This window comes from Danio aesculapii, chromosome 4, assembly GCF_903798145.1.
Source record: "Danio aesculapii chromosome 4, fDanAes4.1, whole genome shotgun sequence".
Lineage (NCBI taxonomy): Eukaryota > Metazoa > Chordata > Actinopteri > Cypriniformes > Danionidae > Danio > Danio aesculapii.
In genome coordinates, this window is record NC_079438.1 from 46524705 (window position 1) to 46548585 (window position 23881).

Sequence of the window (23881 nt, forward strand, 5' to 3'; positions counted from 1 at the left end):
AAATGTGTTGAAAGAATCTTCTCTTCGTTAAACAGAAATTGGGGAAAAAATAAACGGGGGCTAATAGTTCAGGGGAGCTAATAATTATGACTTCAACTGTATATGGATTGATATTTATACAAAGTGATATAAATGTAATATCACATGAATATAAACAGTTTTATTTACAGACAGTTGAAGGAAAGCATATTACTGTGAATTTAAATGAACACTTTTTAATTCAAATTTTCATTCTCTCATGGAGTGTGGGATTCAACATGACTATGTTCATTTTAATTCAGCTATTTATTTTGTATAAGCTAATTAATTAAACTAAAAAGTAACTTGCATTACATTCTTTTTAAAAATAACTCAAATATTATTACTTAATTTTTAAAAGTAATGCGTTACTTGTTACTTAGAAAAGTAATATAATTAATAATATAAATATGAAGCACTTTTTGTGTGATAAATTTAATGTCTTGCTGATGTAAACTTTATTTACACACAAAAACATGCCACTGTATATATTTATATTACTTTAGGGGTAAAAACTTCTACAAAAAGTAGCATTTTTGCTTTTTTAACGTAAACTTTTTATTAAATATTGTAAATTAAATTATGTACTAGGTACTGTTCAGATAAATGCTACACTGAATGACGATAATAACCTATCGATGCATAAAAAATACACCATACTTGTATATAAATTCACTTGCTTAAATCTAATTAATGCAGACACCAAATTTAATTTATTTTGGAAAATTAAATAATACAGACACCATTAAATTGAAACAATAAGATATCACCAACATGCAAAAGAGGGTGGAAATTGTGCAGTTGCTTGCTCTCCGTTTGCATGAACGATTCCTCCGTTATCCTGAAGTTTTCAGTGTTTATTAGCCTGCCAGTGACACGTTTGATTGATAGCCGGAGGAGTAAAGCTGCAGGCAGTTAAAAGTGCCACCAGGATGACTGTGTGGAGATATGGGGAGAATGAACCCTTTGTGGCAAGCCGACTCTGTGTCCTTATGGATTTTTCTCAGGCAGACAGGAAAAGCAAAGCATTCCGAGGCCCCTGGACACACACACACACACACATACACACACACACACAGACACACACACACACACACTGCTTTGAAAGATCCAAAAGTGTGTCACATCAGAATTCACTATATGCATTTACTGATGGGACACAGTTGATATACAGTGTGCAAATGTTTAAAAGTCAGTATAAAATTCAGCTTAGATTTTTAGTGTGACGAAGTTGCATGGATTCTCATATAGCAGATATGCCAGGGGGGCTTAAATAATTTGTTCAATACAGAAATGAGTACATTTGTATTGGAGGAAAACATGACCCATCTGACTCTATCATCCAGGAATGTGATTCGAGTCACATGTTAGCCGAACGTTTCCAAAAACAGCCTTTACCTCCAGGTCTCGGCTGAGCCCCTATAGCTACCATACTAAAGTTCAGCATTCACTCACCGCATTGGAGAGCAACGTTTGTAATGTATTAGACACATTGATTCAGATATTACCATCTAGTGTTTTGTTAAAAGTTTTATTTTAATAATTTCTGTTGAACTGAAAGAGCCGGACTCAAACTCAGGGCTCAAATGAGATCTTTTTTTAGTGAGGGGGAAATGAGATCTGTCACCGGCCACTTTATTAGGTACACCTGTCCAACTGCTCGCAAATTCAGCCAATCACATGGTAGCAACTCAATGCATTTAGGCATGTAGTCATGGTCAAAATGATCTGCTACAGTTCAAATCGAGCATCAAAATGGGGAAGAAAGGTGATTTAAGTGACTTTGAACATGTCATGGGTGTTGAGCTGGCCTGAGTATGTCAGAAACTGCTGATCTACTGGGATTTTCATGCACAACCATCTCTAGGGTTTACAGAGAATGGTCAGAAAAAGAGAGAATATCCAGTGAGTGGCAGTTCTGTGGATGCAAATGCCTTGTTGATGCCAGAGGACAGAGGAGAATGACCAGACTGCTTCCAGCTGATAGAAAGGCAACAGTAACTCAAATAACCACTCGTTACAACTGAGGTATGCAGAAGAGCATCTCTGAACATACAACACATCCAACCTTGAGGCAGATGGGCTACAGCAGCAGAAAACCACAGCAGGTGCCACTCCTTTCAGCTAAGAACAGGAAACTGAGGCTACAATTCACACAGGCTCACCAAAATTGGACAATAGAAGATTGGAAAAACGTTACCTGGTCTGATGAGTCTCAATTTCTGCTGTGACATTCGGATGGTAGGGTCAAAATTTGCCATCAACAACATGAAAGCATGGATCCATTCTGACTAATATCAACAGTTCAGGCTGGTGGTGGTGGTGTAATGGTGTGGGGGATATTTTCTTGGCACACTTTGGGCCCACTTGTACCAATTGAGCATTGTGTGAACGCCACAGCCTATCTGAGTATTGTTGCTGACCATGTCCATCCCTTTAGAATAACCGTGTACCTATCTTCTGATGGCTACTTCCAGCAGGATAACGCGCCATGTTTTAAAGCGCGAATCATCTTAGACTGGATTCTTAAACATGACAATGAGTTCACTGTACTCATAAGACCTCCACAGTCACCAGAGCTCAATCCAATAGAGCACCTTTGGGGTGTGGTTGAACGGGAGATTCGCATCATGGATGTGCAGCTGACAAATCTGCAGCAACTATGTGATGCTATCATGTCAATATGGACCGAAATCTCTGAGGAATTTTCTAGTACCTTCTTAAACATATGCCACGAGGAATTAAGGCAAAGGGGGGTCCAACGTGGTTCTAGTAAGGTGTACCTAATAAAGTGGCCGGTGAGTGTAAGTGTTTAATAATAAGGTCAATGACATTTGTTTTGCTGAAGTAGTTTGATATTTTCAGCAATACAGAATGTTTTTTTTTGTTTGTTTTAACCATATACCAGGGTAAAAGTTGCCCCAGAAGTGTCTGTTTGAATGAGCATGTGACTCTTTGAACTGAACTTATAAAGTTTATATTTATTGCGCTGTTTCCTTTGTACTGAGGCCCAAAGGTGCATTCGGCTGCTCTTTCATGATGACTGCGTGATGCAGATACACGCTCACACGCACATGCCTACAAACACACACTCCCACTCACTCGGACACACTTGATCCACCCACACATTGATGTCAGTTAGCCTTAAACAAATAGATAATGAAGTGATTTGCTTTGTAGATGCAAAATAGACTTTGTAAAAGGTTGTTCTCACACAGCTGCGGGAAAAGGAAAGATTTTTAGTTATGAATATTCAACGCAATGAAATTAATGACACTTTTGTTTAAAATGATTGTTTGTGATGTTTTGATATTTACATGAGGTAGAGCAATGTGTTGGTTGCAGAGGACATGAAATCTGTTTGACCAAATTAGGACAAAAATTAGCTTTGGAATATTTTTCATCCATGAAGTTTAAGCTTCATTTCAAATGCATAAACCCTGCAAAATAATTGTTTGCCTTTGCGAGTGAAGTGCAAGCTAACAAACTAAAACATTATGGGTCAAAGGTTAACTAGACTTAAGCAAGGGCAGGATTTTGTTAGTGAGCGAGAGATTTTTCTCATGGAAGTGTCATAAATTTTACTATCTGGAGAAACAAACAGGCCTGGGCTTTTAAACACTTTCCTTTCTGACTTCAACAATAGTGATTTCTTTTTTATTGGATTTTATTATTTTTATTAAACATGTTTAAATACTCTTTATTCATTAAATGCAAATTGTATTATTTATTTAGTCATCTTTTTTATATAAATTGAAATTATAAAAGCAGTTTTATAGACTGAAATATGTTAATTCTAGGCATTTGTGCTAATTTTTCTTAAAACGAGGGTATTTTTAATGTAAATATACATCATATAAATAAATATAGATGTCTCATTTAGGAGTTTTTGGCTGCATTAACACTGCATGGTTCAAGTGACTCAATTCCGATTTTTTTTTTTTTTCCTCTCATGTGGCACAGATCGGAAATGGCCCACGTACGTGTAAGCAGTAGGAAAAAACACATGAATTTCGATTTACTCAAATCAGATTCAGGCCTTGTTCATTTGTGGAAATTTATCCAATATGAATCGGATCCGTGCCCTTGTGTCTGCAGTGTAAGCAGGTTGATCGGATTTTCACCTGTCAATGCGAGTCGCGCGTCATTAAAAACCATAGTAGAAATATTTATTTTCAATTATAAAAAATTCTATAAGATATAATTTATTCATTCATTTTCCTTTAGCTTAGTCCCTTATTTATCAGAGGTGTTAGATTTCAGCACTTGTTTTACACAGCAGATGCCCTTCCCTCCGCAACTAGTACTGGGAAACACTTACATTCACACATATTGTTGACTATGGCCGAGTTTGTTTCCCAATTCACTTACACCTCATGTCTTTGGACTGGGGGGAAACCGGAGCACTTCGAGGAACATGCAAAATGAAATCCCCTATAGTCTTTAACCAACATACAAGGTAGAATTTTTTTCTTTTACCCAAAGACATTCAATTGGTATGAGTGTTACAAGCTGGAGTGAATCTAGAGGCATAGTCATTAGGCTATAGTCATACTACAAACATCCTGAATGTGGAGTGGGCATAGTGGTATGACATCCTGTGAATAAGTCCGAGAGGAACTTATAGCCAAGTGCATGAATGATACTGACTCAGAGATGGAAAGCAGTGAGCGATAGTGCTCCAATCTGAACATCAGAGCATCAAAAAAAAAAAAAGAATGTCCAGATGTGTGCCAAGACTTTGAGTTCAGCCAATGTAGTCTGAGGCAGAAAACCAAATTATTTTTCTCTTCCTGTCTCCTTTTTTATGAATGGGCAATGGGAAACGTGTGCGTCTGTAGCGCGCCATCCTCTTGTATGGGTCATTGTGTGTGGGTTATGATCTGTTTAGCATGTCACAGATGAATTGACGTGGCCGAGAGGCTGCACGGCGGTCTCCGCATATACAGGGTGGACTTGACAAGAGCTTTGCCATTCCTCTTCTGGATAAACAAGTCGGTTTTCTTCATTCAGCTACTGCTCGCCCTCCTGGAACTAATTATAGCATATCCTTTTTGGCTACAAGGGGCCGCTGGAATGTTTTCCTTTGTCCCCCTCCCCCACTTTAGTTTCACCCCCCTAAATGGTTAATAGTGGGAGGTGGCTATAAGAGGAGAGAAAATTGGTTTAATCATGTCCATTCCACCGGAGACATTTAAGACACTTGCCAAGACTTGGCCAAGACCGGATCATCCATCTAGGACATTCGTCAGCTTCACCATGACCCCTGCTGAGATGGCTGCATTGAGCATCATTCTTGCCGACAGGAAATCCATCAGTCAGAGGATGTAGAAAGGTTTGGGATTCTTAAAATAACGTTGTGCAGGTGGCACAGCTGCTACGAGAGGATACTAGTTTGCTGCAAAAAAAAAATACTCTCTCATAGTGATGAGAATAAAGTTGTTAGGAATATTTCTACAAAAGAACCTGCCACCTCATCAGCGAGTACCTTTACACGGACAATACTCTGATTAAGAGTCTACCATGGAAACGGCCATTTTTGATGACCATAATCTGACTAAAGCCTTAATCGAAATCGAACAGAAATCGAATTAAGACAAATTGAGGACGAAAGTGAAGAGCTGCAGGGGTGGGGGTGAGTTTCGGGGTGTCACAGACGGAAGTCAAGACCGGGGGGGGGTTGGGGGTTGCATGTGTCGTGGGCCCCTAATAATATCTCTGGGGGCCTCCAAAATGCTCGGCCCCTTAGATTCATCCTTACTTACCCCCCTTGCGGTGTCCCTGCAGACAAATAAACACCTTAATCAAAGTCTTATCATTTTGTAGTACTTTTCACTACACTTTGCGACAGGATGCACACAAGGCAGTTGTCAAGCGTTTGTCGACAAACAAATGAGAATGACTTCAAGCAAAAAAAAAACATTTTTGGTGTGTGTTGGAAACGATGAGTATGCTCTCATCCAGAATCTCAGGGTTTGTCGTGGGGGCATGAATGAAAAGTTAGTGAATGGAATAGCAGATGTGGCCTGTTGCTTAAGTATTTGTATATACCATAGTATGTTTGCATGCATAGTGTGAGATAATAACTGCGGTTCAACTTGTCGCAAAATTAAAAACAAATGCCCGAAATCAAATATGGTACCATGTAGAACACAAACTGTTGTAGCGTGAAATGGCGGAGGAAACTAGCATTGATTGGTGACTTGATGTTAATCAAACTATTTACTATACCGGTTAAATGGGAACATGAAAGGAACAATCAAAAAGCATCTCATGTAAACATTTTAATCATATTGTCATCTTATTAAGATTAAAGTAAATAATTATATTACTGACAACAGGTGTCTACACAAAAAAGTTCACATTGTATGTTTATTTGTTTGGGTTATAGTCAAGGCAATTACAACCACAATCATTGTGAATAATCTTTTTTATAATTCTCAGATGACTTCACTGTATATGACTGGACATCTATAAGTATAAATAACTAATCCCTGAGTGTAGAATTGAACTGCACATACTAGTTTTTGCTTAGCTTCTTTTGATATTTATAAATCAGACCTACAGGAAGTCCTGCTATAGGGGGCATTCAGCAGATCCCCTGCGCCAGGCGAAATGTTATCTGCTAGATTTGTTTCAGCAGCTAAAAGACTGATTTATTGCCCCCCTCTTCCTTTTCCGGGTGTTCCTCCTGCACAGGTGCGGACATGGACCAAGTCTGCTGTGCCAAGCGGACAAGCCGCACTGTGTTGTGGAGTGGGGGGGTGCATTGGAACGGGCTATCTCTGTCCTCAAACAGCTAACATTATTCAGTTGTGAACTGCAGTTCCCTTTCATTCTGCCAACTGGACTGTGTCCAGCATGTTTACGCATTTTGTTCCTCTGCAAGTGAGACCATGGCAGAGAAGGGGGAAGTTTTTTGCCTCTTCTTGTGCTCTCTCTAGGCCTGCATGATCTTCCAAGTATTAATTCTATCAGCATGCTTATGCGTTTGGTTCCTCTGCAAAAAAGACCTTAGTGGTAAATTGGTAAGTTGTTGCCTCATCTTGTGCTTTCTCCAGGTTTGCATAACCCTACAAGAATTGAGGCCAAATCTAATGTGTAAATGCATTTGGTTTCTCTGCATGCAAGTCCATACTAGAGAAGGGGCAAGTTCTTGCCTCTTTTTGTGCTGTCTTTAGGCCTGCTCAACTCTCCAAGTGTTAAGGCTGGCATCCAGCATTTATGTGTTTGGTTATTTTGCATGCAAGACCGTAGATGAGAAGGGAAGTTCTTACCTCTTTGTCCTCTTTATAGGCTTGCACGAGTGTTAAGGCTTACATCCAGTTACATCCATATTTACACCATTCGTTTTTCATGATGTAACACTATGATGAAAAATGAGGTCTTGCCTCTTCTTGTACTCTCACTGTGGATGCATGACTCTTTTGTTAAAGCTGATTTCAAGTATGTTGTATTTGTTTTGTCTGTAAACAAGACTAAGGTGGAGAAAAATTGTAAGATCTTGCTTCCTCCTTTGGTGGCCTGCATGACCTTTCAAGTGTTAAGGCCAGAGTCCACCATGTTTACATGATTAATTCCTCTACAAGCAAGACCATGGTAGAGAAAGGGGAAGTTCTTACCTCTTTTTGTGCTCTCTGTCGACCTGTATGACCTTTCAAGTGTCAAGGCCGACATCCAACATGTTTATGGGTTTGGTTTTTCTTCAAGTAAATGAATGAATAATGGAATGTATGGAAGAGAGAAGATGGTGGGTAGAAAGTTCTCTCTCATCTCCTACAAGAATATGTTGCTTTTTAACTGAAAGATAGACTGTATTGTAAAGTGTTGAGGAGTGAAATAATGGTGGAAGAATGGGGAAGTTCTTGTTCTTCTTGCGCTCACTCCAGACCTGTGTAACTTATCCAAGTCACTTTACTGACAGACAGACTAGCTCAGACAGTCACTAGATTACAAAGTTTAATTTAACTAGAACCCAAAATGCAGACTTAATATCTATAATCAACAAAGGAAAGTGGGCAACAATTGCAACAGATGCCATCAAGGGTAACTTACTGATCCGATAAATGTGTTGCTGATGGTCTGTCAGTGCAGTGTGAATTGGCCATTAATGCTCTCTTAGCCAACAACCCTCCCTGTTTGTTACCAAGGCAATAAGTGAGAATGCCAGCAAAGACAATATATATACTTCACATGGCGTCTTCAAACTGAGAGGTCTGGCCAAGAAGTTGACACTGTGATGTCCACCTTATCTTAATCCAAGGATTCCTTTGATATGAAGATTCATACTCGCTCTTCCCTTCCCAGGTGGTTCTTTCCACCAATGTTTGTTGGATCACAATGACCTTGCAAACATTTTAACAAGTTGCGGTCCAGCTTGTAGCTACTGCCAAATTACGTATTGGGATGTTGTAAACCCAACGCTCGGACTTCAACTCCCACCTCAAGGAAGAGATGAGGAAATGTGAATAAATAAGTGAAGAGGGACGGATGAGTGCAGGACAGGAGACAGTGGGGAGGAAGTTCTCTCTCATCTCACACAAGGATCTGCTGCTTTTGGCTAGAGGACAGACAGTGTTGTCAGGTGGTGAGGAGTGGAATCAGAGCTGAGGGAAATGGGAGGGAGAGTCTGGCAAGGAAGAGGGGAGGCGCTCATCGTTTCGAGGGAAACAAGGGCTGCGATTGGGAGTCATCCAAAAGCCTCGATCTGGTGGGGAGGCTCGGAAAACCCTTAACTGCTGCCAAAGTGTGAAAAGGTTTTTTTTTGCTCCCCCCCTCTTTCCTTCCTTAATGTGTCCATGTGTGAGGCAGGAGGAGAGTATTGTGATGGGAATTTGGTGTCAAACATCAAAAAGTTTTTATAGCCTTCGCAACCCTCCTGGGCAAAATATTAAACATAGCCCCCTGGGTGTTTTTAGGCAGGAGAATCTGCAGTCAGGTCAGGTTCTGTCCTGAGTCAGTGGCTTGGCCTATACTTGGTCTGTCAGACGGTTTTTATTCTTAGCATTTCCTATTCCACACTAAATAGACTTAAATAGTAAGATGCTGTCAGCTGTATTTAAACTTGTAAACAAACCCAAATGTTTGTTTAGACATGGTGAGACTCCGCAGTGAGTCAGATGGGTGTCTACACGGGCTACTACTTTTAAAGTCAACATGAAAAACTGACCCCGTTTACTTTCTCAAAACTTGTTTTTCATGAATGATTCATCAAGGCGCTTCATTCAAAAACAAATTATTTAATCAGAATTGAAGAACTTTACTAGACTTTCCATATGATTCACCTTGACTAATGTTATTGCCATAAGTAATGCCAATAGTTCGTTGTGATTTAAGTACAGTTCATACAATAGTTGCTATTAGAAATTATAATATTCATAGAGTTGGAGAAATATGGATTTTTGTTGCATGTGTTTTTGTTTTTACCTGTTTCAGGATCCAACAACTATTAATAGTGACAATTTACCCCAATCACACCTTTTTAATGCTTTATTTAACAGTCATAGTATTACCTTAAGGTTTATTAATAATGCTTAATTTACACTACAAAGGTGGACACAAAGGTCTTTACACAGAGTGTTTAATGCCCCTCAAAACTGACTGGATTAATTCCACTTGGCTTGTATGTTGCATTGGGTGCTTCACTATTTTAATATTTAATACCCAGTTTTCATTCAGCAAAATCCTGATGGTAAAATTCAGATTGTGCCTTTTGGATGTTTTGTTCCACTTGGAGATGCAGAATTGAAACTGGAAATGCAATGTCAAAGTTTTCCAATATAAATATTGAGCAGGTGTCATGCATTAAAACGAACTTGGAAATTGGACTTGGTCTTTTTCAAAGTTTTGCTTTCATTTGCCAGGACTCTCCCAATTACACAAAATTTGATGGTGAGTCGATTTTCATAAAGAGCTGCAAACATTTTATTAGCTATTATTGAAACTCGGGCAGGAATTGGAGTCTTGAAGTATGCACATGCAAAAGCTTTGTTTACATTGTGGCTTGGAGCCGTTCCTGTCCCTCACTTGGACGGCTGTGTGAGTTCGATACAGCGTGAGAGCGAGCAACTGGACATCTCTACCTCATTCCCCACATTCCCAAAACCCTCTCCCCTCCTCTCGTCTCTGTTTCTATCGCTTTCTCCCTCTCTATCTGGGGCCCGAGTAGTTGAATTCCTGCCAATAGGGGTGTGTGTTGCGATTTCTGGGACCACCTCAACGGATTTCCACTGCTGACCCCTTTGACCTTTCCCCCCTCATCTCTCACTTCCCCCTGCCTTTCCTGTTCCAGCTTCTGGAAGCGCTTTAATCATTTTGCTGTGAGCCAGCGACTATAACAGCTGCCTCAATAGGTGCTCCGGAGATGAGAATGTGAAAAAGGGGAGATGGAGGAAGCACAGGAGAAGGCAGTAGGAAATTACAATAACATAGTATGCCTCATATGGGTCTATATATGGTTGAACATGTTAGAAAGATTAAATGGTGTTGTTTGTGTAGTTGTTATATTGGTAGCATAATATGGTGTTAGGGGGAACCAGTATATTTTATTTTTCCACACTACAAAAAAGTTTAATCACAATTACATAAATTCTTTTAAAAAGAAGCGAGGGAAAGAAAGCAAGGAAATCTTTGTGTTTGTATGAACAGTGAATGGTATGTGACAAACATTATTGATAGTGACACTTCTGCTACACAAGACCTCTATCATGGTATGGTCACGCGGCTAAGCGCTACATGCACATTCTTTCAATGATGTCTTTCTCCAGACATTTCCATGAATCCATGTATGTTACTGTGACTTTGATTTAAGCACCCTGAAATCTGAATAAAATAAATAAATAATAATAATAATAAACATATTCACTCGTTTTATTTACTTTTATATAATGTAATGATTCGGATGAATGATTGGTAGAATAAAAGCATATTACTATAAATCTTATATCTGAGTATGTACAACATCCCATTGGACAAACTGAGCTATTGACCCAGTTTCTAATAAAGACCCCACAGAATCTGAACAACAGAAAAAACAAACTTTAAAATGGGAAAGTTTTGTGTACCGAAAGTAAAAAAAACCTGAATTACTGTGCAGACCCCCAGCACCCCTCTCCCTTCTCTTCCTCTATCCTTTGAGAAACTCTGGGAACTGATTTCACTTCAAACAGCAGAGGCTCCTAAACGGACCAGATCCAATTTGTCTGCGCTTTTCTTTCCCTCCAGAACACCCCCCTTAAAAAAAAACCTTCCTAACAAAAGGCTGCTTGTCCTGCCAGGAATTTTCCACATTCCTTGCTCTGGCAGACATTTTTCTTTTCTACAAAGGGCCCTTCGGCAAATTCCCCCTAATCGCAGGGTTTAGCCCAGCTCTGATAGGTGGCATTCATAGCACTGTTTGGTTGGGGAGGGTGCTTGATTTGGAGTCCGAGAAGGGACGTTTGAAAGCAAGGGGGGCTCTCGGACCTGGAGTCTTTTCAGATCGGCCCGAACCGGTGGAGGCTTTCCAAGGGTGATCACAAAGCCAGTGCTGTGGCCCTGTACCCTGGAGATGTCTGGCTTGTTTTCCCCACTTCCACCTCCAGTTTAACATAACATGTGGCCTTTATTCATGGGAGCGGAGGGGGTGCAGTTACTGGGTGGCTCATCTGTGGGGTCCGCCTCTAGTGAGGGAGTCCTTGGATAAGTTTGCCTCATCAAATCAAGCCGAGTGTTTTTTTATGTTTCCTGTCTTTGTGGAATTCTTGTCAGCAGCCCTAAGGAGACTATGTTCAAGTAAGGGCTTTTTTCCCCCTCCGTTAAACGCAAAACATATGTTAGCCGTTCAAGTTTAAAGTAAATGTGAGCTGCGTTTTCATTTTTCTTAACTTTCCCATTTTATTTTAGCAGGCAGTCAGGTAAAATGAATACGGCTTATGGGCAGGAAAGGGTCTCAGGGTCTCAAGGGGTGTACCGTGTTAAAGTGGCTCTCTGTTTTGAGGCAAAATATGTGAACTTTAAATACAGTTAATTGTGTTCGATGAAGCTGAGAACACTACACTGAAGGTCCTGAAATACATGAGGCGAACTCAATGAATGAACTGCTGATTTCTTTACAGAAACGTAAGTTGCAGAAAAGTACGTTTCTGCTGGTAAAGACCTTCAAAGTTTCATTGGTCAATGGTGATCATGTAAGACTCTTTTTTGGAAAGTAAAATCCAATGACATTGTTTGGTCCATCGAGGTCAACTTTAGTAAAAACAAACACCATCCTGCAGATGCAGATTCACTTTTAGTCAAATCATTAGCAATTATACAAATAGATAAAAGAGGTTAAATACGGATTACTGTACAAACTTGTTCAATCTTGTGTTGCAAGAGCTCATACACTGTTCATTACAGGGATTTGCATAAAAGTTTCCATTAGCTTCTAATAAAAAACCCTGATTCTTCCAGATCGATGTAAGTGAAAGGTTTGCCCAATGTGGAATCAAATCAGAACTGATTTTAAGCATAGGTTTCCTCAACTCTTTTGGTGTCAAGACTTAGATTTAAAGATCTCAAGGGCATGAATGAAAGAGAGACCTAAATATCTCCAGTGCAGTTTCTTGTAAGAGGGAGGGGTTCTCCACTGTGTAAAGCTTTTAGTAAATGACTCTTGGCACAGAGAATAGTTTTGGTAAGACATGCCAAGTCCTAAGAGCAGGAGTCTTCCACTAGCTTGGCTACGCTCTGCCCCGGCACGTTCAGTTCTGGAGCTGCTGAGACGTGCAGCTGCACTCTTCTAGCTTTTTGCCCCCAGTTACCTGTGCCAGAGGCTGACTTACAACCATTACATAATCTCTTTGTGTAACTGGCCCAAAGACCTCTTTGCATTCTTAACGAATGAAGTATCTCCCAAACCACGTCTACCAGACATACTTTTGAATGATCAATAGTTTTTAAAGATACTCCCTCCATTCAAAGCAGGATGAGAGACCATGGCAGCACAAAAACATTTCTACAACAATATGAATCACCTTTAGATACAGAATATGTGCTTAACCGTTGTTTGAAATCCAAGCTGGAGAATTTGACAATAATCTAAATCGCAAGTACACGCACGGTCTTGCAAAGTCTACTCAACTTGATAGTGTGCATGAACACAGGTACTCAGCACATGCACGCAAAGGCTCATTCTTGTCCACTTTCTGCACTTTCTCTCTCCAAACATTACTGTAAACTTGCAGATATCTTATTCAATCACACAAGCTCTTGTCAACACAGGCATCTATTCTAGACTTCTTCAGTAGTTTGTTGATCTCTTGTGTTGCTTTTCCATTTATGAAACAATAGAATGGTCCAGTGGGTTGATGCAAACAATGTCAGCTGATTGGATCTGATGGTAACACCCCCCCCCCCCCCCCCACACTTCCGTTCTTACTGATTTAAACTGACTGAAGTGTTCATGCACCTGACTCCCATACCCTCCCTGGCTGGAATCTTGCTCAGAGTGGGGATGGCTAGATCCATTACATTGATGTGATGACTTAGATGAGAATAAGGTTTACGGGGGTGATTTGAATATAGGAGCTTTGGGAGTAGATCTAACTCCCTTGGTCTCATGAAATACTAAATGATGCTAAAGGATGATGCGTTCTTGTTACAGTAGATCGCCCTTGGCAGAAACACTAGCCTTTAGTGTCCTTGTTAGTGCATCTACCACCCATACTGAAAACACTGGCTGTTTCTCAATATGCGTTCTACAGCGGTCTTGTGTCCTCGTGTTCTCATGTAACGCCATCATTAACTGCCAAAGTTCAGTTCAAATTCTCAAGACCGTAAGAACGGAGGATGCGTGAAACTTCCCGGATGTGTTCTTGATATCGAGGACGCATGGAGGCAGATTTGAGCACTGAACTCGCTCTAGAAGTCCTAGAAGTCATTGTGATTGGAGCTGGAAAGCGCAGCATTTTTCATTAAAAACGTGTGAAGGTCACGTGACCATTAGACAGAAAGCAGCATCTCATTTCTCACAGGACGCGTTCTCTGTTCTCGTGGTCTCCTGAGTTCGTTCTTCCGAGGTGACTTGGCAAGACCGGTCTTTACAAGAATGCAAGTCTGTTCTCTGCGTTCTTGGAATTGAGAAACAGCCTCTGTTTTGAACCGCTTGGAACCGGAGAATTTATATTGGTGCCGTCACCCGGATGAGAGTGAGGTTTACTGGGATGAATGTAACAGAGACCAGAATCAGAACTTTGTAAGTAAAACATATACCTTTGGACTCACTAGGCACTGACTGAGCTGTTGAAGATAAACATTGGTGCCGTGACCCAGAATAGAGTGAGGATTTTGGGGGGTTAACAGAAGTCTAGTGCAGACTGTTTCTGTAAACTTCACTCCCCTGGCCTCAAGAGGCACACTAGCTACTGTTGCATGTGGTTGCAGTCTTTAGTACCTTTAACCACCTCAGTTCAGATCCCACTCAGATTGGGGCAAGTATCTTGTGAAAAAACTAGGTAGCATAAAAATAGTTCATGAGGATTTTGTATATAGTATACATGTAGTACGTAATACTATGCTAATGATGAATTTGCATGCACACAGCTGAAGTGACCTATGTGACACAATGACCTATTGGAAATGGGCTCTTTTATTTAGAAGGTAGAGCATATTCCCCCATAATTCATATCTAGTTCACAGTAGTATGTGCCATCTTATTATATATACAGTCTTTACTGCTGAATTAAAAATCATTGGTACTCTGGTCCACAAGAGAACTTTCATAAAAAGCTATGCTAGAAAAATCTCATCATTTAAAGAGAAAACTCTGACTTTGTGTCATCAAGGTTTAAAAGAGGCTGCCAGTCCAGACAATATTTAATTGGATGTTGAAAATATTGATTATCTTATTATTTTAACTCCTTAACAAGAAGAAATTTCTCGCATGGAAAAGGGAGGAATTGTTCCGCAAATGGAACCATTTAAAGAAAGGTCATATAGATCAGCCAAAAATGTAAAGTATTCATGTTGTTCCAGACCTAACCTCAAACACCAAAAAAATGGTGATTTTTGTGTGAACCACTTTGTTTATCACTTCCCAACTGGACAGAAGAAGAATGCTACATTATATTGTTCTACCATTTTATCATTGTTTTTATTTTGGACATACTGTTCGTCAGTGTTATCATTCCTGAGCATGGTGGGTGTCTCAGTTTACCTTAGTTTTCTTTGTTTCAAGGCATGCGTAACACTGTAGGCTGGAAAGTAATTCACAGTACTTGTTTCCAATGTGGCAGGTTGTGGCAAGCAATGCACTTTAATGCCAGTTGGCAGAGTAGTGTTAAATGTTTGGAAACTCACTCTAGCTGGTGTTTTACTTTTCAATCTGTCACTTCAGTGAGAAAAAAGACAGAGATTCTTTCAAGAACCAAATATGTAGCTTCTTATATAGGTGCATGTCTTTAACTGGTGCGATAGACACCATTAAAGTCATTGAAGAAACAACTAGGATGCATTTTTAAAAAAATATTTGGTATATAGTTAAGGTCACACTTTATTTTGATGGTCCGTTTGTTGAATTTAAGTTACATTGCATCTACATGCCAACTAATTGTCATTAGATTATAAGTAGACTGTTAGGTTGGGGTTAGGGTTAGTTTAAATTGACATGTACTTGTAAAGTTTCTTATAGTCAGTTAAATGTCTGTTGAAGGAGCAGTATCAACAGATATTAAGCAGACAGTCTACTAATACTCAAATAAACCATCAAAATAAAGTGTTACCATAGTTAATATTTAGCTTTAATTGCTGTAGGACAAATCTGGTAATTTACATGCAAACTGCGATGTAGCCCAACGTTTTTTGTGCCTCACATTGAATGTGATTCATGCTTTAAAATAATATTTGAGCAGTTCTCATTTTGGCATAAAAATTTAATGGCCTTAACAGCCTCTCAGAGCGGAGCTTCTATTCCCTTATTAACACAAGTCTTTACATTGACAGTTCCCCTACTGAAAAGCAAAGCTGTTAAAATGCAAATGGATTGACATTCCTGCATTTTTACAGGCTGCGTATATTTGCAGATACAGTAGTATCTCATTTGAGACATTTACAGTTGAAAGCAAAATTATTAGCCCTCCTGTGAATTTTCATTTTATTGTTTTTCAAAGATTTTCCAAGTAATTTGAGGACTTTTTTTCACAGCATTTTTTATTATTATATGTTTAAATTTATTTTAATTTCTAAGCAGTTTTTAAATTGTAAAAATATATTTATGGCCATTATTATTAGCCCACTTAACCACATGACATCAACATGATGGCTGGTTGACGTTGTACCCCAATGTCATGGGACGTTGTGTTTTGTTTGGAAATTGGGTTGACGTCAGACGACAATAGACAGACGTAACTTTCCAACACAACCTAAAAACAGCAAAATATCAAAGTCTAATGTGCATGAGGTTGTGTGGGCGTTACCAATGATGTCTATTCGACATACCTGACAAAGAAATGTCAGTATTTGACGTCAAAATGATGTTGGTTTAAGATGTTGGCGCGACGTTGGATTTTGGTCACTTTCCAACACAACCTAAAATCAACAAAAAATCTACGTCATTTCACATTGTGATTGGACGTTAAAATAATATTGTCCTTAGACACTGGCGACCTAAATCTACCCTAATATTAACGTCTTGGGTTACGTTTTTTGAGTACTTTATAAATTGTAACAGTAAAAACTACACATTTAAAAGGTCACCTATTGCCCTTTTACACATTTCAAATCATTAAAGGGGTGGTCCACTACGAGATCATATTTTAAGCTTTAGTTGATGTTTAATGTAGCTGCGTGAACATAAACAACATCTCCGAATGTAACACACTCAACGTTTAATGCAAAGGGAGACATTGGCTTTTACAGAATTAGTTTAGCAAAGGCTGCAGCGAATGAAGACTACAAAAATGCATCTGGGTTAATAATGTCATAAACCCTTCAGGTTATGAGCATACACCTTGCACAGTGAAGGGGCGTGGCCAAATAGGTTGTAATGTTATAGCCGAGGTGCTTCCTGGTGACACGGATCCAATCCGCGCATCACAGCACATTATGTTGTTAGCTGACCAATCAGAGCCTCCTGAGGGCGGGCCTCTCAGAGGAACTAGGAAATATGTTTTCACGTTAGCTAATAGCTGTATATAATCAAAGTAGGATATATGAAAAATAAGGTGATTTTTATGAATGAAGCATGAGCACACATTGCTTTGCATCTTATGAACACAACCAAGTCTTGAAAATATACTCTGGACCACCCCTTTAAACTCAGTACTCAACCAAAGATAATATTCTCACAATTAGCTTTTCACACTAGTTAGTTTCCCTTTGATCAGTGCGCATGACTTCCAACGTCAAAAGCGGATCAATTAGGAGAAGAAAAAACATTTCGACTTTAATGTGAAGTATTTGCATTTAATTCATAGCCTCTTTCATGCCTCTCATTTTCTGTTTATTCCAGCTGTCTGCAAGTGATCTATAATTAAGACATTTGGATATCCGGGACCTGATGGCTAAATGTATCTCCTCCAAAATGATTACCCCAAATTTACCACAGGGACGCAAATAGTATCTGAGAGCTTTTTCCATGTCACCTGATAGCCTATATCCGTCAGAGCCATACCCTCCCCTTATTTGGTCCTATCTACATTTATATCTTATTTTGTGGTGCTTTTTTTCAGTGTTTCAATCCTTTTTGTAAAAATCGTAGCTGTGGCTCCACTTTATATTAAGTGACTTAAACTAGTTTGTATTTGAATTAATGGTATTTAATTCTATGGTTGCTATTGTGGTTGGATACAGTTAAAGTTGGTGACTGCTTTAGTTGTATTTGTAGTTTTTGCGTACATGAACAGAATAAATGCAGCAAAAATGTACTGTGTGCATTCAATAAAGACAGACGTTTGAAGAGAAAGTTCACCCCAAAATTTAAATCTGCTTTTAATTTACTCAGTTGGGCATCCACGGTGACTTTAAATAGAATATTGAAAGATATTTTTAGCTGAAATTGTTGATTATTATTCATAAAATGCAAGGCAATGACTTTTAATTTTCCATTTAATTTAATTTAATTACTTTAATTATATTTTGTTTTAATTTTCCACTTAATTTCCTTAATTACTTTAATTAAATTTTTTGTTTTAATTTTCCATTTAATTTATTTAATTTAATTTCAATTTCATTTAATTTTTAGTTTTAATTTTTAATTTAATTTAATTTAATTAAATTTTTTTATTTTATTTAATTTTATTTTATTAAACAAAACATAATTACGTTGTTCATTATACATAATTTTAATAAACAAAACATTATTACGTTGTACATAATACATTATTTTATTTTATTTTAATAAACAAAACATTATTACATCATACATTATTTTATTTATTTCATTTAAATGAACAAAAAATTATTACATTATACATTATACAAAATCAACAAGCAGTTTAATTTAATTTAATTAAATTTTTATTTTATTAAACAAAACAATATTGCATTGTACATTATACATAATTTTATTTAAATAAACAAAGCATTACTCTATTATACATTATACATCCTCAACAAGCATTTATAAGCACATTATTAATATTATAAACGATTCCCAGTTTCTACAGTGCAATTATTTTTTAAAGAATTAATTATATATTCTATATATGGTTAATTATATATACAATTAATTAATTAAGAGGTAATTAATTATAGAATGTGCTCACTTGGGCATCCAAAGTGACTTTAAATATAATATTGAAGAAGATTTTTAGCTGAAATGGTTGATTATTCATAAAATTCAAAGCAATGACTACCAGTATTTTAAAAACAGTTTCATAGTATTTTATTTTATTTAATTTCTATTTAATTCTATTTTTAATTTTAATTATATTTTATTTCATTTAGTTTTTTTAATTAAATTTTTTTAAACAAAACATTATTACATTACACATTATTTTATTTAAATAGATGAAACATTATTACATTATACATCCTTAACAAGCAGTTATAGGCACATTATTAATATAATAAATGATTATAATGAATGATCTTCCTACAGTGCAGTATTTTTTCTGCATGTACAGTATCATCAGTGATGTAACGTACAGTGTGGTTTTGGACATCTGTGATCATCTGTTAGTGGTAATGCGCACATGGCATCTTATGTTTCACGCGTTTGTAAATAGATGCAATCAGGAAGGTGTTGGATTTATTGCCATCTCCAAAGTGTATTTGTGCTCCGTCCGTCACATTCGGAATGTGTGCATCATTTTCCCAATTTCCCTTTATCGCCAGCTGCGTTCTTCGCCCGCTTCCATCCGGTGTTGACATTTACTGTGTTACAGCCTGATAGCATTCCAGGGAGAGCTGGCACAAAACACACCAGCTGCTCTCAACAATCCTCAATGTGTGTGCGTATGTGTGTGTTGCTGGCTTTGGTTCCAAACGCTGGACACTCTCAGGGTTTTATTTTTTGCTGGACTCCTCAGCTGTCAAGATCTGGTCTTAGAAGCACTTCCTGTGGGGTGGCAGCGCTTAGTGTTTATGATGTAATGCGAGTAGGGCACAATCTGGGCATTGTATCTGGCACTCTTGCCACTGTGAAGACACTGCTGCATACATTCCTATGCATGCATTTCAGTATCGATATCGCACATTCACAATAGTCACATCGCAGGATCTGCATGGTGAGTTATGATTATAGGTGACCCGGAGAAACAGACGCATGAGAATTGTATAGTTATTGAAGAGTTTAACTATAATGGAGTAAAAGTTTTTAGTTTGCATATGTTTTTAAGGCCTGACAGCATTCGAAGTATTCAGGCACAAGAAATTTTACCATTCGTAACTTTAATAAAGAGTAATTTTATCGAATTATTCATACAGTAAAGACATTTGCAGTATTATTTTACATTTAGTTATTCAAATTCTGAACCTGAATACTATTTGACTGCCACAAAAACCCTAAAACACGGTTTATTTCACTTTTATATTTGCTTTTAATTAGTTTTTGGAAATATTTTAGTCTTTCTAAACAGCAGTTTTTAAGTCATCTGGTGAAATTGTATATTCATGTTTATTTCTATAGCTCTTTTTTACAATGTAGATTGTGTCAAAGCAGCTTAACACAGAAGTTCTTGTAAATTGAAAGCATGTCAGTCCAGTTTTCAGAGTTGAAGCTCAGTGTGGTTTAATTTTCACTGCTGAAATTGTACATATCGCAGTATTTATCGCAGAAAAACAAAACATTGCAATGTCAGATTGTTCCTGAGTGTTAGTGCACACACACACGGACATTCATTCTTAATGCTGTTTAAGGAGCACTGCCCATGTGTGTGTGTTTTTATGGATCTATCTAAATGTATATATATAATACAGAGATCATTTATGTTCTATATAAAAAATAAAATATACAAAAATAATTTAAATATCTAAAAAAAGAAAAAAATATTGAATAATAATGATTTTTTTTGCCCTTTAAGACAACAAAAATCTACTTCTGAATGTACGATTTATACTTTACTCAGTTTATAGTTGTGCTACTCATGACTTTTTTTCACCATTTTTAAAATAAAAAATCATTTGGAGCATTTTTTATTAATAAGTAACACAAACAACACAATAACAATGTGGGAATAACATAACATAACATTAGCTATTTTCTACTATATTTAGGAGCTATTTTCTTAGCTAACCCTTATCTATCTATCTATCTATCTATCTATCTATCTATCTATCTATCTATCTATCTATCTATCTATCTATCTATCTATCTATCTATCTATCTATCTATCTATCTATCTATCTATCTATCTATCTATCTATCTATCTATCTATCTATCTATCTATCTATCTATATTCAGGGTTAGCTAAGCATATATATAAATTTGTATTTAATATTTTTCTATAACATAATAATTTGGGTCTACTAGTTTTTGGACCTTTATCGTAAGTTATTTTGTCAGATAAGCTGCAGATTTAACTTCAGTACTGACTAATCTAATGTATATGCACAAATATATTATTGTATAGCTTTGTGAGATAGATTTGTGAGGGGTGTACTTATATATGCTGAGCACTGGATGTATACATGTATATACAACTTTGCAGAGAACTTGTATAAATATGTTATATTTAAATACATATATTATTTATGTGGATCATAAATAATGATATGTACTCTATAGTCTTTTTTTGGAGGTTAGATTTAATAATATATCATATTTTTTATTATATAATATCTACATGTTCTCTCCTGCCATTTTGTCACTGATCTTAAATCATGCATAAGAACTATCAGTATATTCTAAAATAATATAAAAATGAAGTGTATTCTAACTCTGCATTCAGAAAGTCATAATTGTTTCTCTTTTTGTCTTTCAGCCACAGCAAGTGGTTCAGGAAAAGCCCGCTCAGGTACGTCAAACATTATCTTATTTTACACTATAGCAAATTGAATCTGGCACCAAATGATAATTACAGCAGGTGAACATGCACTCATGTATACAGTTGAAGTCAAAATGATTAGTCCTATCAAATGAGGTTTAACAGAGCAAGGATTTTTCACAGTATTTCCTAAATATTTTTTTTCTTCTGGAGAAAGTCATATTGGTTTTATTTCTGCTTGAATAAAAGGCAGTTTTTATTTTTTAAAAACATTTTAAGGTCAAAATTATTTAAGCAATATTTTGTGATAGTCTACAGAACAAACCATTTTTATACAATGACTTGCCTAAATACCCTAACTTTCCTAGTTAACCTAATTAACCTAGTTAAGCCTTTAAATGTTACTTTAAGCTGAATAGAAGTTTCTTGAAAAATATCTAGTCACATATTATGTACTGTCATCATGACAAAGGTAAAAGAAATCAGTTATTAGAAATGAGGAGCTAATAATTCAGAAGGGCTAATAATTCTGACTTCAGCTGTATATGAAACTGAAACTAAAAAGCTTTCAAAGAAAAAAAAAAAAAAGATTGACGATGATTGTGTGAGGAATGGGATTTGCTGTTTGGGTTTACAAAGCTCACAAAAAGCCCAAGTGAGTGAAAGGGGGGCATAATTCTGGTTTGATGAGAGACCTGTGTGGTTAAAGCTAATGTAAATCCTATAGCGCTATGTGTGGAATCCCAGTCTTCTTCGGTTTCATCCCCTCACAGATGGATATGCAATCTGGCAGACAGGATTAGTTTTAAAGAGTTGCCCTCTTTTTTTTTCCCTCTCTTGTCAAAATTCCTTCAGCGTATTAACAATGGAGTGGACTCTATAGTCTCTGTGCACACCGCTGCTTTAATGTGCTTATGAAGAAAAGAAGGACAGCCTGTATACTGGCTGCTAATGGTACTCAATTACAAAAAAAACAAGTATAATAAAATATGGATGAAAATACCGAATATGTTGATTCTTATTGATATTTTAATATTGATATGTATATAAAATATATATAAAGAATAGAATAAGTGATCATACTACATTGTCATTACAGCATAAATTAAAAGGGTTTGGCTGAAAAATGGGTTAATTATGGTGGTTTGAAGGATAATATTTCTAATATGCCAGTGATTTGGAGGCTAGGATCCTAAATAGGAGTTATTTATGTCTTTAACTGTTTATACCAGACAGGATTTTGTTTAGTATATAAAACATTGCTATATTAAATGATATTTCAGTTGGTTACACATATAATAAATCGCTATAGAAAGTTAAATAGTATGCTTCGAAGGTAACACTTTATTTTGATGGTCTTTTTGAGTATTAGTAGACTGTCTGCTTAATATCTGTTGATACTGCTCCTTCAACAGACATTTAACTGGCTATAAAAAAACTTTGCAAGTACATGTCAACTTACACTAACATTAACCCTAACCTAACAATCTACATATATTCTATTGAGAATTAGTTGGCATGTAGATGCAATGTAACTTAAATTCAACAAACAGACCATCAAAATAAAGTGTGACCGCTGAACCGATTATATAAGACTGTAGTCTAAAACAAATCAATAAATACAAAACACCTACTTATGTATTAAAAAACAAAAACAATAAACGTATAAAGGCTATGTTAGTCATATATGTTGGCTTGATTTGAGTGGAAAAACCCTAATAAGAAAAGACACAATAGCCTGGGCTACAATTCCCCCCACTATACAATCTTCCACACATTTACCAGGAATCTGCTCACCTTCTCTTGTTCGCTGGTGCGGACCAGTTTACAGTGTGAATGCATAACTGAGGCCTGATTTGTTGCTATGTGGGAAATGAAAGACCCTGATGGCTTTGAGCCACACTGGAGGCTCAATGCATACATGCTCACACACATCTATAGGTACTTCAAGATGGTATCTGTGAACTGGAAGGCAATACTGTTTAATTAAATGCAATGAATCCTCATTCTCGGTCATGGAGTCTTTGTTATTTAAGGATCTCACGTCATGAGCAATTAAAATTTTGGTTTCACTTTTAAAAATGCATCTCAAGACCCCTATTCAGCCCTTTTGAACTGATTCCTGAGGTGCCATTTACAATACCGCATTTTTGTTTTAAAATGCGTAGGTTTTGTTACGGTTACGGTGGTCACACTACAAAAATGGAGTGTTGTGAAAACGCTGAAGACTCTGTTTTAGTTTAGAAACACTGGTGTTGTTTCAGTGTAGACAAACTTTTGAAAACGTTGGCGCAGCTATCTGAAGTTGATCAAAACCTTTCATCAAAGTTGTCACTATTGAACAACACCTATTCTTGTCTTAGGACAATTTTGAAAAACCTTCTTGATCCACTTCAAATATTGACTACTGTAGTTTAGGCTTTGCAGACGGAGATCGTTTTTCTGAAATGCAGTACAAATGGTGGTCTAGATGAAGAAT

At 37.1% G+C, this 23881-nt stretch overlaps 1 protein-coding gene across 1 annotated transcript in view; it reads left to right on the forward strand.

Annotated features, from left to right (window-relative positions):
• Positions 1-23881, forward strand: part of hmga2 (high mobility group AT-hook 2) — a 39226-nt gene that overhangs the window by 11123 nt on the left and 4222 nt on the right. The window contains exon 4 of the mRNA XM_056455843.1: positions 21400-21432. Within this exon, the coding sequence (XP_056311818.1) occupies positions 21400-21432 (33 nt within the window). The remainder of the gene's footprint in view (positions 1-21399; positions 21433-23881) is intronic.